At 36.0% G+C, this 17079-nt stretch overlaps 2 protein-coding genes across 4 annotated transcripts in view; one reads left to right on the top strand and one right to left on the bottom strand.

Moving 5' to 3' along the window:
* The first annotated feature begins 117 nt into the window (after positions 1 to 117).
* On the top strand, positions 118 to 8870 carry LOC144048424 (guanine nucleotide-binding protein subunit alpha-14-like). Of its 2 annotated transcripts, none has more exons than XM_077560363.1 (7): positions 118 to 318; positions 3999 to 4179; positions 4265 to 4414; positions 5531 to 5659; positions 5718 to 5847; positions 7563 to 7716; positions 8680 to 8870. In XM_077560363.1, exons 1-7 carry the CDS (start codon positions 198 to 200, stop codon positions 8868 to 8870), a joined length of 1056 nt encoding a protein of 351 aa, XP_077416489.1. In that variant the 5' UTR covers positions 118 to 197. The 2 variants fall into 2 exon arrangements, with proteins under 2 accessions (XP_077416489.1, XP_077416488.1); XM_077560362.1 differs by having other exon boundaries at positions 3999 to 4183; positions 4260 to 4414.
* Positions 8871 to 11323: 2453 nt separating this feature from the next.
* Positions 11324 to 17079, bottom strand: part of vps13a (vacuolar protein sorting 13 homolog A) — a 37033-nt gene continuing 31277 nt past the window's right edge. For both annotated transcript variants that reach the window (XM_077561208.1, XM_077561209.1), the window contains 13 exons: positions 16926 to 17039; positions 15863 to 16008; positions 15708 to 15789; positions 15296 to 15409; positions 15052 to 15127; positions 14177 to 14340; positions 14062 to 14107; positions 13842 to 13965; positions 13565 to 13679; positions 12231 to 12316; positions 12019 to 12142; positions 11849 to 11923; positions 11324 to 11777 (listed from right to left, as the gene is read on the bottom strand). In XM_077561208.1, the coding sequence (XP_077417334.1) occupies positions 11727 to 11777; positions 11849 to 11923; positions 12019 to 12142; positions 12231 to 12316; positions 13565 to 13679; positions 13842 to 13965; positions 14062 to 14107; positions 14177 to 14340; positions 15052 to 15127; positions 15296 to 15409; positions 15708 to 15789; positions 15863 to 16008; positions 16926 to 17039 (1317 nt within the window). In that variant the 3' untranslated portion in view covers positions 11324 to 11726. The remainder of the gene's footprint in view (positions 11778 to 11848; positions 11924 to 12018; positions 12143 to 12230; positions 12317 to 13564; positions 13680 to 13841; positions 13966 to 14061; positions 14108 to 14176; positions 14341 to 15051; positions 15128 to 15295; positions 15410 to 15707; positions 15790 to 15862; positions 16009 to 16925; positions 17040 to 17079) is intronic.

Here is a 17079-nt window from a genome sequence, read left to right as displayed (position 1 = left end):
GTCACAATTTTGTTAACTAACACGCGCATGTAACTTTATATATATATATAAAAGTTCTATTATATATCTATAAAAAATAAAAGATGATATGATGGCGCCACCGCGCGGTCGCCACGCCCCCTCATGTTTATTCAAGACTTCCCGCGAGTGAGGAAGAGAAGAACGCGGCGACACTCGCGTGGGCACTCGCCTCAGACATGGCCGGATGCTGCATGTCGTCCGAGGCCAGGGAGAGGCGGCACATCAACGCCGAAATCGAAAGGCAGCTGAGGAGGGACAAGAAGAATTGCCGCCGGGAGCTCAAGCTGCTCCTTTTAGGTGAGATGAGGACATTGAATTGTGTGTGTGTGTGCTCAGGCCATGATGGTCTTATTGACCCTCAGAGGGTCAACACAAGGCAGAATGACATCAAGTAGGCTATTCTGCATTTAGGAATACATTCGAATAAAAAACAAAAACAAGCTCACTTTTGGAGTTTATTGTAGTTTGTTGTGGTGAAGCTGTTCCTTAATGATCTCATGTCACTAAAATATTAGGAATAGCTCTCAGTCATGAAGTGCAGCTGTACACACACAATCCCAACATCAAATATGAGTTTTATGTAGATATATATTAACTCGTTCACTGCCATTGACGGCTATAGACGTAAAAAATCATTTTAACTATTTCTATTAATTTTACACTTTTGTTAATAAGAGTATGACAACCTAAAAAAATGTTTTTTTTTCTTGTGCATTTAAAACAGATATAACATTTGTGATTAATCGTGAGTTAATTATTGAAGTCATGTAATTAATTACAATTGAACATTTTAATCGCCTGACGCGATAAAAAAAAAGATTATAAAAAATTAGGAGCATCAGGCGATTACATTTTTTTAATCGTAATTATTCACATGACTTCACTAGTTAACTCACGATTAATCACAAATTTTATATCTGTTCTAAATGTACAATAAAAAAGTTCTAGGTTTTCATACTCTTGCTAACAAAAGTGTAAAAAATGTTAAACTAATAGAAATAGTTCAAATGAATTTTTGACGTCTATAGCCGTCAATGGCAGTGAATGAGTTAAAAAAAATCGGGAATTCATACTGCTGTTTAAAATGTTGATTAATTTAATGCAATTGTAATTTCATTAATTTTGTTATTGTGTATCTAGTTTTAAAATGAAATTAAACTGTTTCAATAAATTGTATTCATTTAATCACATTTTATTGGAAAACAGATCTGCCTCGTATCATGTTTTTTTTTTTTTTTTTCATTAACTGCCTTAACATAGCTGCTGCGGCTGCCCCTCATGCAAACTCATGCAAATGAAACCTGAAAGATACTGGACACCCGAGCATGACTACATGTTACTAAAGTGCGGCAAAACTGTGCATTGGTTGACATCTGCATGCTACTAGTACTACAAGAGAACTAGTGCTAGATGTTAAATAGTAGGATTTATAATTTATACAGTAGTGGGGGGAAAAACATTACTAATGGGACTAGGTTACTGTAGATACTGTATACTAGTAAAGTTATTTCCTCACTAATAGGACAAATACATGTTTACTTGTGCATCAAAATTGGTATTCTTGATGAGTGAATGTTCGCTCCAAGCAAATTGACATGTAAACAAAATGCATTCAAATGAATCACATGATGTGTTTTCCCAGGTGGCAACTTGTCTTAAGATATCTGAATGCAAAGCCGGGGGGTGGGGGTGCCACCATCCCAGCAAAAAACTTTTTTGCTGTCCATTGAATAACATGATGTAGAAAAATGTAAGAAATAAAAAGTGCAAAAACGAAAATTCAATATTATTGAAACAAAATTGTTGGAAAACAGAAAATGGCTGCAAATAATGAGAGGGAGAACATGGGATAAATTTAAGAGAAAAAAAAGAGTCACGTCCAGTCACGTCCGGTCACTGCAGTTGGCCTCAGGTCCTTTTGGCAGTCAAATATAGTATAATACAAGCAAATCATACAGCTTACTTTGTGTGTGTGCGCAAGCACGTGTGTTAGGGGCTGTACAAACTCGTCGACTTTACAACGGCACAATGACATAAGAGTGTGATGGCTACTGGTAGCCAATCAAGTGTCTGTGCCCTACAAGAAGAGGCGGAGCCACTTGGGGCAACAGATGAGTGCATTGAGTGAAAGTCACACAAATTGATTTAACATACCAAAACACAATAATAACACTGAACCTGACTTAATATATGACCAAAAGTCAAAACAAAAAATATGACCAAAAACATGCCCAATAAAAAAATTCTGACCAAAAATCTGGATAAAATTTCTGACGTAAAACATGACACGAAAAAATCATGACAATCACGACGACCAAAATAATGACTATGACCCTGTCCAGTAATCATGACCAAAATCCCTGAACAAAACTTATGTGCAAAAACATGACCAATACTCTGACCAAAAATCAGGACCAAAAACCTTAACCAAAAATCAAGATTAAAAAAAAAATTAAGACCAAAAATCAGGACCAAAAATCTTAAACAAAAATCATGACTAGAGGCCATGAACATGACCAAAAATTTTAATAATCAAGCCCAAAATCATGACCAAAAAACACAAATAAAATCATCACCATAACCAAAAGCAAAAACGTTATGTCAACCAAAAATTGTGACCAAAAACATGACCATAACCGAGAGCAAAAACATGACCATGACCAAAAATCGTGACCAAAATCCCCGCCGCATCTCCGAACAAAAAATGACCATCACCAAAAACTATGACCAAAGCTTTTCAAAAATCATGATAAAATTTCTCATGTAAAACATGACACGAAAAAATCATGACAATCACGACGACCAAAACATGACTATGACCCTGTCCAGTAATCATGACCAAAATCCCTGACCAAAACTTATGACCAAAAATCATGACCACAAACTTGAGCAAAAATCAAGATAAAAAAAATAATCAAGACCAAAAATCAGGACCAAAAACCTTAACCAAAAATCATGACTAAAGGCCATGAACATGACCCAAAATTTTAATAATCAAGCCCAAAATCATGACCAAAAAACACAAATAAAATCATCACCATAACCAAAAGCAAAAACGTTATGTCAACCAAAAATTTTGACCAAAAACGCTGACCAAAATTCATCACCGTAACCGAGAGCAAAAACATCACCATGACCAAAAATGGTGACCAAAATCCCCGCCGCATCTCCGAACAAAAAATGACCATCACCAAAAACTATGACCAAAGCTTTTCAAAAATCATGATAAAATTTCTCATGTAAAACATGACACGAAAAAATCATGACAATCACGACGACCAAAATAATGACTCTGACCCTGTCCAGTAATCATGACCAAAATCCCTGACCAAAACTTATGACCAAAAATCATGACCACAAACTTGAGCAAAAATCAAGATAAAAAAAATAATCAAGACCAAAAATCAGGACCAAAAACCTTAACCAAAAATCATGACTAAAGGCCATGAACGTGACCCAAAATTTTAATAATCAAGCCCAAAATCATGAACAAAAAAACATGAATAAAATGATCACCATAACCAAAAGCAAAAACGTTATGCCAACCAAAAATTTTGACCAAAAACCCTGACCAAAATTCATCACCGTAACCGAGAGCAAAAACATCCCCATGACCAAAAATGGTGACCAAAAATGGTGACCAAAAATCCCCGCCACATCTCCCAACAAAAAATGACCATCACCAAAAACTATGACCAAAGCTTTTCAAAAATCATGATAATGTTCATAATCAATCATTACCACAACCCTGACCAAAAATCACCACCAAATACCCAGACCTGTAAAAAAAAACGACCAAAAACATGACAGGACCCCCCAACTATGACCCAAGATTTCCAAAAATCATGATAATGATCATAAACAATGAGCATGACCACATCCACAACCAAAACACACAATCATGACAATCTTCACCACGACATAACCATGACCGAAAATCCCACGAAAGACATGACTGAACCAAAAGTGCGTCTCAGGCACGGGCGAGAGCGGCAAAAGCACCTTCATCAAACAGATGAGGATCATCCATGGAGGAGGATACAGCGAGGAGGACAAACGCAACTACGCCAAGCTGGTCTACCAAAACATCTACACGTCCATGCAGACCATGATCAGGGCCATGGACACCCTGCACATCCCCTTCCATGATGCATGCCAGCAGGTAGGAAGGGAAGGCGCTTTGCCGCTTAAAATGCAAACACCGCATCATTTTTTTTTACATCCCTGCTGTGTGGCAGATGAGCGCCAACATGCTGCTGGAGGTGGAAGTGGAAAAGGTGGACGACCTCGATCGAGAGTACGTGGTGGCCATCGAGAGATTGTGGAACGATGGCGGGATGCAGGAATGCTTCGATCGTCGTCGGGAATACCAGCTGTCTGACTCCACCAAATAGTGAGGCTCCGAGCTCAGAGCAAAAAAAAACGTCAGCAAAGATTATCATCAAAACGCGACAAAAATCGTAAACAAAAATGAGGATTAAACCTACGATAAAAGACCATGATGACCGTAATGATGATCAAAAATTTGGATCAAAAAAAATGAGAAAAAGCTTGAAAAATTATTCAAATGTGACAAAACCATCCCAACCCCCACCAAAAAAAATCCGGATTTGAACCCATTACGAAAAATTTGACCAAAAATCCAGATTTAAAAAAAAAAGACAAAATAACCCTGGCGAAAAATCCTGCCGCTACCAAAGGTCATCATCAAAATGTGACAAAATACTATAAAATGATAAATAATAATAAATAAATAATAAAATAATAACAAACAAAAATAAAAATAAAAAAATAAAATAATAAGAAATATAAAATGTATTTATTTATTTAAAAAGTCCTCAAGTCAAGCAGTTGCCTCCTGGTTTGCTGTGTGGAGAATATAAAATAAAAATAATAATGAAAATAAATTTTTAAAATGACCAAAAACATGAGCAAAATGATTATCAAAAGGTAAACAAATAATCCTGATCAAAAAATCCTAATAGATGACCAAAAATCATATTCCAAATAATACGCCCCTAAAAACAAACAAACAGAAAAAACCCTAACCAAAAATTCTGACAAAACATTCTGGCCCAAAACATGATCAAAGTCCTGAACAAAAATCATGATCAAAACATAAATAAAAAAACATACACGACCAAATCCACAAACACAAATCCGATAAGAAATAATGACGACCAAAATTATGATTGAAATCTGAAATGACCAAAAACCATGGCCAAAAATGCCAGCAAATCATCATCAAAATGTGACAAAATAACCCTGACCAAAAATCCTGACTAAAGGATGATAAAAAAAAATTCGGGACCCAAAACCCAAGACAAACTCATGACAAAAAGCATGGCAAAAAAACATCATATAAAAGAAAATTGTTAGCAAAATTATTATCAAAATGTGACAAAATCATCCTAACTAAAAACCATGACCAAAATCTTTTTCAACCCTAATGACCAGAAAAAACAAAAGTGAAAAACACTAAATGTAATTTTCCTGCCTGATTCTCCAGCTATCTGACTGAACTGGATCGCATCTCGCAGCCCTCCTACATACCCAACCTCCAGGATATCCTGCGAGTCCGGATCCCCACCACGGGCATCATCGAGTACCCCTTCGATATGGAGAGTGTCATCTTCAGGTACGGCCCACCTGGCCCACAAATGAATACAAAACTTACCTTTGCGGCCCGCTGGCAGGATGGTGGACGTGGGCGGTCAACGCTCCGAGCGGAGGAAGTGGATCTACTGCTTCGAGGACGTCACCTCCATCATGTTCCTGGTGGCGCTCAGCGAGTACGACCAAGTTCTGGTGGAGTCCGACAACGAGGTGAGGGTCGTGACTGCAACTAATGGATTACATCAATCAGTGACCAAAACCGTGAACAAAAACATTAACAAAACTTGATCGCAAACACTAACAAAATATGACCCCCAACCTTGACCTACGACGTGTCCCACAAAATACTTCCCAAAAAACATGGCTAACAAACATGCCCATAAAAAAAAAAATCATCAAAAAATAAGAACCCCCCCACCTAAAAACATGACCAGAAACAGCTTGACCAAATGGCACGACAAAAAAATGTCACAAAAACCTGACCCCCCAAAAATCATGACCAAATAACCTGATCAAAAAAAGATTCAAAAACATGACAAAACTATTAGAACTAATAACATGCCCCTTTAAAAATAACAAAAAATTATTCCCATATGACATGATTAAAAATCATGACCAAAACATTCTCCAAAAAATGCCTCAAAATAAGACACCACAAAAAATGTAAACAATACAAAACTTGATCGTAAACACTAACAAAATATGACCCCCAACCTTGACCTACGACGTGTCCCCCAAAATACTTCCCAAAAAACATGGCTAACAAACATGCCCATAAAAATAAAAAAAATCATCAAAATTAAGCAACCCCCCCAAAAAAACATGACCAGAAACAGCTTGACCAAATGGCACGACAAAAAATGGCACGACAAAAAATGGCACAAAAACCTGACCCCCCAAAAATCATGACCAAATAACCTGATCAAAAAAAAGATTCAAAAACATGACAAAACTATTAGAACTAATAACATACCCCTCAAAAATAACAAAAAATTATTCCTATATGACACGATTAAAAATTATGACCAAAACATTCTCCAAAAAATGCCCCAAAATAAGACACCACCAAAAATGTAAACAATACAAAACTTGACCATAAAGCATGACAAAAATTACCCACAAACTGACCAAAAACATGACCCCAAAATAATCACGACTAAAAAATAATGGATTTTTAAAAAATGATCCAAAAACGTGAGGAAAAATCTAAACAATAACATGCCTATCAAAAATAATTAAAAATCACGCCGAAATGACATCATTAAAAATCATGACTAAAAAATAATACATTTTTTAAAAATGATCCAAAAACATGACAAAAATCTAAACAATAACATGCCTATCAAAATTAATTAAAAATAACGCCCAAATGACATAATTAAAAATCATGACTAAAAAACATGCTCCAAAAACCCCACCAAAATGGAAATAAAAGTAAACAAAAAGTTTACCACAAAACATGACCAAAATGACCCACAACTGACCAAAAACTATGAGCAAACACATAATCAAAACAATCTAAAACCAAAACCAGGAACAAAAACATTACCTCAAAACTATGACCAAAAACATGTTTCAAAAAACCATTATGACCAAACTTGATCAAAATCCATAATGAAAACATGACCAAAAACATGAACAAAAAATATCTTGACAAAAAAAATGACGTAAAAAAAACATGGCCAACAAACAACTTGACCAAAAGGCATGACGACCAAAAAAAAAAAAAAAAAAATCACCAAAAACATGACCCAAAAAATATTTATGACCATTTCCTAATCAAAAACATGACCACAAAAAAATCATCAAAAAAAAGAAAGAAGAAGAAGCAAAAAATCAACAACAAAAAAGACAACGGACAAAAAAAGTCATGACCAAAGGATGACTCAAAATTCCAAGAGGACAAATGTGGTATATTTTGTCAGAACCGGATGGAGGAGAGCAAGGCCCTGTTCAGGACCATCATCACGTACTCGTGTTTCCAGACCTCTTCCATCATCCTCTTCCTCAACAAGACGGACATCCTCCAGGAGAAGATTCTGCACTCACATCTGGCTGACTACTTTCCACACTTTTCTGGTCGGTTCCTTCAAGAATCATCCACACAATTCTGATTGGACCATTCAGATGAGCTTTGTTAGCATTGTCAAAAACTGCAAATTTGTTTGGTCAGACTGAGTCAGGTCCGTGTCCAGACTGCAAAAATGCTTGCTTAAAGTCGCCATAATCCATATTCGACCAATAAAGCGAGTAGCCATAGCGATGATTGTATTTTCACTGGTGGAGGGCAGCACTTCATCAGCCAACAATTATGTCATTGTGTTAATTTGTTTGCAGATCTATTCATGTGATGCATGAAAATAATCCCCAAAATGACATTTATCTCCAAATTTTGTGTTTTGTCCTGAAAAAACATTCTGATAATAATAATAAAAATAAAAAAAAACACAAAATTGAAGCATTCATTTCCAATTGTTGTTGTTGCTTTACTGCGGCAGAAAAAAACTACAAAACCAAACAATTTTTTTTTCTTATGTCATATTTTGATTTTCTTCATTTTTGTAAAAAAAAAATTATTTTGTTTACAAACCCCGATACTCATGAAATTCAAACATACAAATTCCTGAGTTATTTTGTTTTTAATGTAAACAGAAGGACAGTCAACATTTTTGGGCAGAATACTAAAAAGATATTTAAGAATAAAAAACCACAAAAGAAAGATAATTTTTTTTAACTGTGCATGTCCCAACGTACTTTTTCTTAATCTGGAAGAAAAAAAAACTTTTCAGATTTAAAAAAAATAAAATAATTGAATGTCAAAAGTCTCGCATTAAAAAACAAAACAAAATGTCTTCATTAACAACAACAATAATAATAGTTTTTAACCACACCCCCTTAAAAAAGTGAGATTTTTGTTTTTTTAAGCAAACCCTGAATGGATTCTTACGCATTGATGCATAACACAAATTGAGTCCATATTTTGGATCAAAACAGACTTCAGGAAAATAACCAACCTCCAAATATTTGCCGTGTGGCGTTTAGGGCCTCGTCAGGACGCGTCGGCGGCTCAGGAGTTCATCTTGAAGATGTACCAGGAACAAAACCCGGATAAGGACAAGAAGCTCTACCCGCACTTCACCTGTGCCACCGACACGGAGAACATCCGCTTCGTGTTTGCCGCCGTCAAGGACAGCATCCTGAGACAGAACCTTCAGGTCTTCAACCTGCTCTAAATAAACACCCCCCCCCCCCCCCCATTCTGCCATTTTCTCAAATTTAAGAATGTAAAGAAATACACTGGTTTGATACGTTTTAATTACTGTACGTACTGTCTCTGTAATTGTGACTTGGCCCTTTAACCCTGGAGAACCCAAGAACCCTTTTCTTCTTTGGAAAATTATGAATTGTACATTAAATGACTGCTATAAATTCACTGAACACCAAAATATGTGTTTTCAATTTTAACCCTTTATTCCCTAATTTAGGATTAGGGCAAAATTTGACCCTTTTGGGATTTAGGGGTATCGTTTCGAAAAATCTGAATAACAAAAACTGTTAGTAAACTATTTAGAATTTAAGAAAATAATCAATCAAATACACAGCTACATTGAACAATATCATTTTTTTGTTTTATTTGTTGCATTTTAGAACTGGATTTTGAATGTACAAACACACTTTGGCCAATGGAAACAAGAACACAGGAACAAAATCACAGCTGGAAAAAAAAATAAAGGTCTTTGTTATTTGAGTAGCAGAATTTACAGGGGCCAAATTTGACCCCGTGGGTTCTCCAGGGTTTTAAGCTATTTTTCAGGTTTTTGCTCGAAAATGACATCTCTGCAACCACAAGGTCTATTTGAATCATTCTTGTGTCATAATAAAGGGAACACTTGTTCAAATGTGTAAATATCTGCACATATGTTATTGGTTAAAAGTAAATGAAGATGGCACACAGAAACAAATGAAAGATTTTCAGGTTCGCCTAAATTTTTTTTAAATAAAAGCACTTTCAGGATAATTATCTCTTTGGAATGATTAAAATTAAAAAAAAGTTTTTAGTACAGACAGTTCAGGCGAGGACACATTTTGGCACCATCTGACTATATATATATATATATATATATATATATATATATATATATATATATATATATATATATATATATATATATATATATATAAAAAACTAAGGGTTATGGAGAACCAAAACTGCCAAAATTAAAAATAAATAAATGAATAAAAGTGAAATGATTGTCAAAAAGTGAAAAAACCCTTGACCAAAAAATCCTGATGAACGTTTGATCAAACACTTGACCAAAAATCATATTCCGAAAAATGACAACAAAAAAACCTGACCAAAAATTATGACAAAACATGATCAGAGTCCTGAACAAAAATCATGATCAAAACATGAATAAAAAAAAACACACACGACCAAATCCACAAACACAAATACGATAAGAAACAATAACGACCAAAATTATGATTAAAATCTGTAATGACCAAAAAACATGGCCAAAAACGCCAGCAAGGCATCATCAAAATGTGACAAAATAACCCTGACCAAAAATCCTGAAAGTGAAAACGTACATAAAAAATATAATACAAAAATTATATATATATATATATATGTATATACACACGAACTTATGTACTCAATACAAGTGTGTTTTGTGGAAGGAGACGCAAAAGTAAGCACACTAATTATTTATTTATTCAACAGAAAGAAGTCACTCCAGTGAACACCTGAAAACAAAACATCAGCACCAAAAAAAAAAATATGACGCAAACTTTTTAAAAAATTGTTGATAATTAGCATTCCCTTCTTTTTAATACTTTTTTTCATATTATTAACATAGTTGGCCTGTTATCCAATGAGAAGCACGAACAAGTATCTCCAAAGTTAGGTTTTCTTTCTTTGAAAGAAAAAAAAGCATCCCATTTTGTGATTTACATGGTTTGTATAAAATAAACATTTTTCTTGTGTTTCAGCTAGGAAAAAAAAAATCCCCAAAAGAGAATGAAATCCCTAATCTCCAAATGTTGTGATATTGTGGTTTATATCCAAACAGCCCCAAATAAATGCAGATACAGAAACATGCTTGTCATTGGATGACGACGTGATATAAAAACATAAAAATTACAGTCCGCTTCCATTATAGCCATTGAGTGAATGGATTTAAATATATATTTAAGTATATACAGTACATAGCCTACAAGATGACTATACATACAGCAGTTCAGTATAAAAATTGCATGCGTCTTAACTCACACACTCACGATTCTTAGCTTTGCGGAAATGGATACGAAAAAAGGTGTCGCTTAGTATCAAGTGTCATTCCGTGAGCGTGTGACATTAATTCATTCACTGCCATTGACGGCTATAGACGTCAAAAATTCATTTGAACTATTTCTATTAGTTTAACATTTTTTTCCACTTTTGTTAACAAAAGTATGAAAACCTAGAATTTTTTTGTTGAAATACAGATATAAAATTTGTGATTAATCGTGAGTTAACTAGTCATGCGATTAATTACGATTGAAAATTTTAATCGCCTGACGCCCCTAATTTTTTAATAATCTTTTCTTTATATATATATATATATATATATATATATATATAAAGATTAAAAATAAAAAAAGAAACATTTTTTAAAAGAAAAGATTATTAAAAATTAGGGGCATCAGGCCATTAAAATTTGTAACCGTAATTAATCGCATGACTAGTTAACTCACAATTAATCACCAATTTTATATCTGTTCTAAATGTACAAAAAATGATCATTTCTAGGTTTTCATACTCTTGTTAACAAAAGTGGGGAAAAAATTTTAACTAATAGAAATAGTTGAAATGAATTTTGGACGTCTATAGCCGTCAATGGCAGTGAATGAGTTAAAAGTCCAGGACCAAAAAAAAAAAAAAAAGTGAAATGCGAAACTTCCTTTGTTATTAAACTTGAGATTTAGATTTGGCAGACTTGTTAAAAAATTCACACACATGAACACACAAGGTGATGCGAACAAACAAAGGCACTGATGGACATGAGCACTATTGTGTGTTTTAGTGTGTGTGTGTGTTGTGTTCCCATTCAGTATTTGGGTAAACTGTCCCTGGCGTCCTCCAGTTTAGCGAGAACCCACTGAAAAGACAACAACAACAAAAAGTCAGAACCTTCGAATCCTTTCTAACGCGAAGTGGACGGCGACTCACCGTTGCGATCTCGGGCGTCCTGAAGTTAATGATCTTGCCGAACTCTTTGGCGTGGAACACCGACTTGACTCGCTCCTGCACGAGTTAACAAAAAAAAAAGACATGGAGTTCATGATGTGCTAGCATTAGCATTCAACTAGCAGACCACAGGCTAAAATGGCGGCACTCACCTTGGCCTCGATGCGAAGCCGTCGGTTGTCGACGATGGTGGGATCCTTGGTGAACTCGTCAAACAAGTACTGCCACTCGCAGATCAGCTGACCGAACGTGCCCGTCGTCACGAAGAAAATGCCCCTTGCATGGCACAAAAAAAAAAAAAAGATCATCATCATGGGAAGCCGTCAATGACGTCATCGATAAACAAACGGGAGCGAGCTCTTACTTCTTGGTGATCATCAGGAAGTCCGAGTCGTTGACTTTAGCGTGAGCAAAGTAGCGGTATTTAGCAAAACGGCCGTTCTCGATTTTCTGCGGGGACGCACAAAAAACACAAACACAGGGTGGGAAGTGATCGTTAATATTAGGGATGGCTTGTCGGGTGGTGTGGTCTTGAAACAAAGACAATGAATGGCAGGTGGAGGTTGAAAATGTCAAAAACTTTATTGGGGGAAACAAGAGACAAAATGGAGGACAACAAAAGCTCTTGATAATGGCAGAAACAGCAAAACAAAGACGGTGAAAAGGGGTATGAGAGGGGGAAAAAAAAAAGTCACATGACATGGTAAACATAAAAACAAAAATGCATGTAACTGATTACGAATAAATACATTTGAAGTCTCTCAATCTGTCAAAACAAAAAAATAATCACATGTATCAGACCACCTGCTATTAGAAAAGCGCACGGGGGTGTGTACGCTCTCAGCGAGCGCTCGACTTCATGAAAAATAACGACCTTCATAAAAGAAGAAATAATCCTTTGCTAAATTAATGATTAATTTCTGGAGCCCGGAGTGCTAGCTGTCTTCCTCATCCTCCTCCTCATCCTCACTGCTAGTGAAGTCACTGAGGCTCAAGCTACTCTGTGGACACGACAAGAGAGAAAGTCACATCAGATACGCGCCACTTCACAAAACCACTACGCTATCTCTTTGGCCCACAAAAATCACGCACTGTCTGATCAAACCTCTCAAAACTCAGCGTCATAAAAATAATTAAAGCGCGATAGCTTCATTCTGACCTCAAAGTCAAAAGTGACAAATGTGTGCCATTCATTCCAGTGGTTCTGTCTTATGATGTCACCACGGAGACAATAACGTTTTGCAGCAATTAGCATTAGAATATAGCTAAGTTTTGGCATTATTCACAAATCTGTTTAGAACTGTGGGTAAATTCAACATGGCCCTGGTTGATCTCTTATACTCTGCTGCACCTGCTGGCCGTTTTTGGTAATAACTACCATTTCTTCAACCGTTCTCTGCAGTTCAGAGGCTGCATCAAAGCCTTCTGTATGGCCTAGCATAGAAAAACGTATAAATACGTCTTTGGGATACTTAAAACATTTAAAATGGAACGTATTTATACGTTTTGGGGAGCAAACGAGTTAAGTGTCAACTGCCACTGTAAGCATTGCTTGGATTGTATCACAATTAAAAAATGGATAGCTGGGATAGGCTCCAGCAGCCCTGCGACCCTTGTGAGGAATAACCGGTTCCGAAAATGGATGGATGGAACTATGTGTATATTGCCCACGTGGTTCTCAGTAAACCGGTGTCCTACCTGAAGCATCTGACTTCCGAGGCCTTCCCTCTGCTTGTACGGCCGTATGACGCCATCCTCGTGAATGAAGCGGGGGGGGCGCAGTGATTCAATGTCCTGCGACGTCTCCGCCGCCCTAAAATGGACGCACAGATCCCACACATGCATGTTCAACATCGGACAAAGTGTGTCGTTTTCTCAATTGTGGTCTTTGTATTTGATTGTTTCGTCCAATAAACTGCGAAAATTTCTTTTTGAAAAAATGAATCCATCAAAAAATTAGGAAATGAGACGGAACCTTTTGATGCCTTGAAAGGTGCTGCTGGCCATGTCGATGATGCCTCCGGTGGGCCTAGCGACGGCCCCCACCAGACCTTTCCCGACCCCTTTGAAGAAGCCCGCCGCTCCTTCCTTTTGTGCTCCTGTGCGGCGACATCATCACGCAATTAAGATATATAAATAAAAGTTTGATTGATTAAATCAGCATATCAGGGATACGTTTATAGAGCGTTGCCTACCTTTAATGGGTTTGGTGACAATGCCCGTTATTCCACTGACGAATCCCTGATCACAAAACATCCCAAATTAGCTTTTGCTTCCTGTCAACAATAAAAGTGAGAGTGAAATCCGTACCGAGAATAAACCTTTCCCACCCCTGGTTAGACCCTCTCTGAAGCTGCTGGGCTGCTTGTTCATGGCCTCTCGCCTCTTCTGCTGGTACTCCTCATCCATTGTTATGGCGGCCACGCCCTTGGCCATAGCGCCTGTGATCCTGGAGGCCGCGCCAGCGATGCCCCCTGTGGTGTGCACGGGTTTCAGATTTAATTTACATCACAAATGATGTGATAATACTGCCAAAATAAACTAAAAAAAAAAACAAGTGTGCTAAATGAAATGAGTCTTAAAATGTGAATAATCACAATAATCAATCAATTAATTGGACTAACATTTAAATATGTTGAAAACTGTCTTAAAATGTAAATACAAATTAGTATGTACATATGCTATTAATAATAATACAAATAAATACATCTGCATAAACAAATAACACAAAAATGCATATTTTTAAAACAAAAATGTATTAAGATGTCCTTAAAATATATTGAATATGTTGATAACAAATTGTAATACTTAAAAAATATATATTAATGTAATAGAAAGTTTATGTTACATGGATGACTGACTTCAATTCTTTAAAAACCAACTTCAAATGGAAATAAATCCACTATAAACACAACTACAGCAATTTCTGGACTACAAGGCGCACCTGACTATAAGCCGCGCTAGCTAAATTTGGGGAATACGACACATATTAGCTGCACCCGACTGCCAATTGTCTCGCTCTCGTTCTTTATTTGGGCTCACTTGGCTTGTTTCGCTCTGCCTGACGCTCTTGCGCTTCCTTTATAGTGCGCCCCCTTGTGATCTGATGGATAAGCCGCACCTTAATGCAAGTGAAAAAAGTAGCGGCTTGTAGTCCAGAAATGACTGTAAGTGTATTTGCTTACCGACAGCTCCTCCCACCAGAGCCTTCACTCCAAGCGCCATCCCTTCCATAAATTCCTCTTGTCCCTGGATCGCTCCCTGGAGAACACCGAAACACAAACACGACCATGTCAGGCACAGTTGCGCAATCAATGAATCCTTATGTGTTTTATCAATGATCACAACGGTAAAAAGAAATAGAGCTTTCGCCATACAAATGAAGCAGCTATGATATGGAAATGATAAACGTGGGAGCTTCCTCCTTACCTGATAGGGCTCATAGAAGAAAGCTTCCACTCCCTCGGACAGCCCTCTAATCAGACCGAAAGGATTTCCCAGCACATCCAGGCCGAGCACCAGTACGTACATTTGCTTGATTGCCTGAAATAAACAGTCGTACCTTGATTTACATGTTGAATTCATTCAGGGGCCACATTTGCATTTCATCTTTAGAACTGCTTGAAACATTTATTCAGTGCATAATATTAGATTTTATTTAATTTTTTCTGGAGAGCTCAGTATTGTTCGGTAATTTTACCGATTTGGCATGTCATCATCATTGCTCTCTCTCTTTTTTTAATTATTTTTTTTTAAATTTTAAATTTTATTTTATATGTGGGTGAGTATGTGTATGTGTAAAAAGTTTCGAGAAGCACTGCACTAGATGACTTTCGATTACCTGTTTGGAATAATGCCTGATGACTTCCCACTGCAGCTGCTGTGTAGTGCAGAACTGGAACGTCAACTCAAAGAAAGCTAACCTGACATGAATGAGATTGAATAAGGGGGTCATTTCACTTGATGGTGTGACTGGTTCATATGATTGGCGTTTACTTGAAGACGACGTCCTGCACGTCGGTGAGTGTGGCGCCGATGCTCTTGAGCAGCAGGTTGAGCGACTGGACGGGTATGAGCTCTGTATCCCTCTTTTCCTTCAAGCCGTCCTTTCCACCGGTGCTCAGAGAGAAACTCAAGTGGAGCTGGGAAAACACAAACATAACATAACATTAAACAAAAAGAAAAGAATCAATTTTTTTTTTTTAATTGGAATTCATTACTGTATATTAATTTACTCACATGGATGGAGTACCTGGCATTAATTAGAAGTAAGACGTTAATTACAGGAAAGAACATGCTCCCATTTAATTTAACAGGAAAATCATTTTTCTTATGAATGCATTTCATAATACCTAAACTACTTATATATATAATATATCTTTAATCATTTCCCCCCAAAAAACTAACATTTTTAATACAAATATTTTTTTAATCATTGTATGCATATATTAATTCAATACATTTTGTTTTGTATTTGTCAATACATTTTGTACAGTTTTCAATAATTTTACTAAAAATGAATTAAAACATTTTTTTTAATTCTCATGAATGATTTTACTTTTCCAGCATGAATTTGCATACTATATTTTTTACAAAATTATTAATGTGAATAAATTTGTATTTTAATCTCACTTATTAATTACTCGAATAATTTTCTATGTAAATTTCTAAATAATTCAAAATGCAATCTTTTTTTTAATGAATAAATTAAATAATATATTTTAAAATGATTCCTCTATAAATTGCCTTAGTAAAAAAGTTTAAATAATCACAAATTTAATATATTTACCGGTAAAAATATTTTAAAATACTTCACATTAATTTGATATTTTCAAATAATACTTTCATAAATATGATTGTATAGAATTTTTAAACAGTCATTTTTCCATTGATTAATTTCATTCTATATTTTCCATTCATGTTTCAAACCCACAAATAGACTAATTGATGTCATTTTAATAATGAAAAACTGATGGAAATAAAACACAAAAATAAGACTGGCCCTGGGAGATTAGTGGCATTTTTTTTGGTTTTTAGAACTGTCAAATTGATACTGTACCTTGATGGGGGAAATGTGGAAGTATTCGTAGAGGCTAATGGGCGTGGTATCAGCAGCGGAAACGTAGTTCAGCTCAGTCTTAATGTACTCCACATCTTTCTCAAAAAGTTCCACCTAGAGGAAGCACAAGCCGAGAACGTGAACCGACACAAGC

The sequence above is a fragment of the Vanacampus margaritifer genome, chromosome 3 (assembly GCF_051991255.1).
Source record: "Vanacampus margaritifer isolate UIUO_Vmar chromosome 3, RoL_Vmar_1.0, whole genome shotgun sequence".
Taxonomy (NCBI): domain Eukaryota; kingdom Metazoa; phylum Chordata; class Actinopteri; order Syngnathiformes; family Syngnathidae; genus Vanacampus; species Vanacampus margaritifer.
Note: the sequence above shows the minus strand (reverse complement) of the source record. Positions and strands in the feature narration are given on the sequence as shown.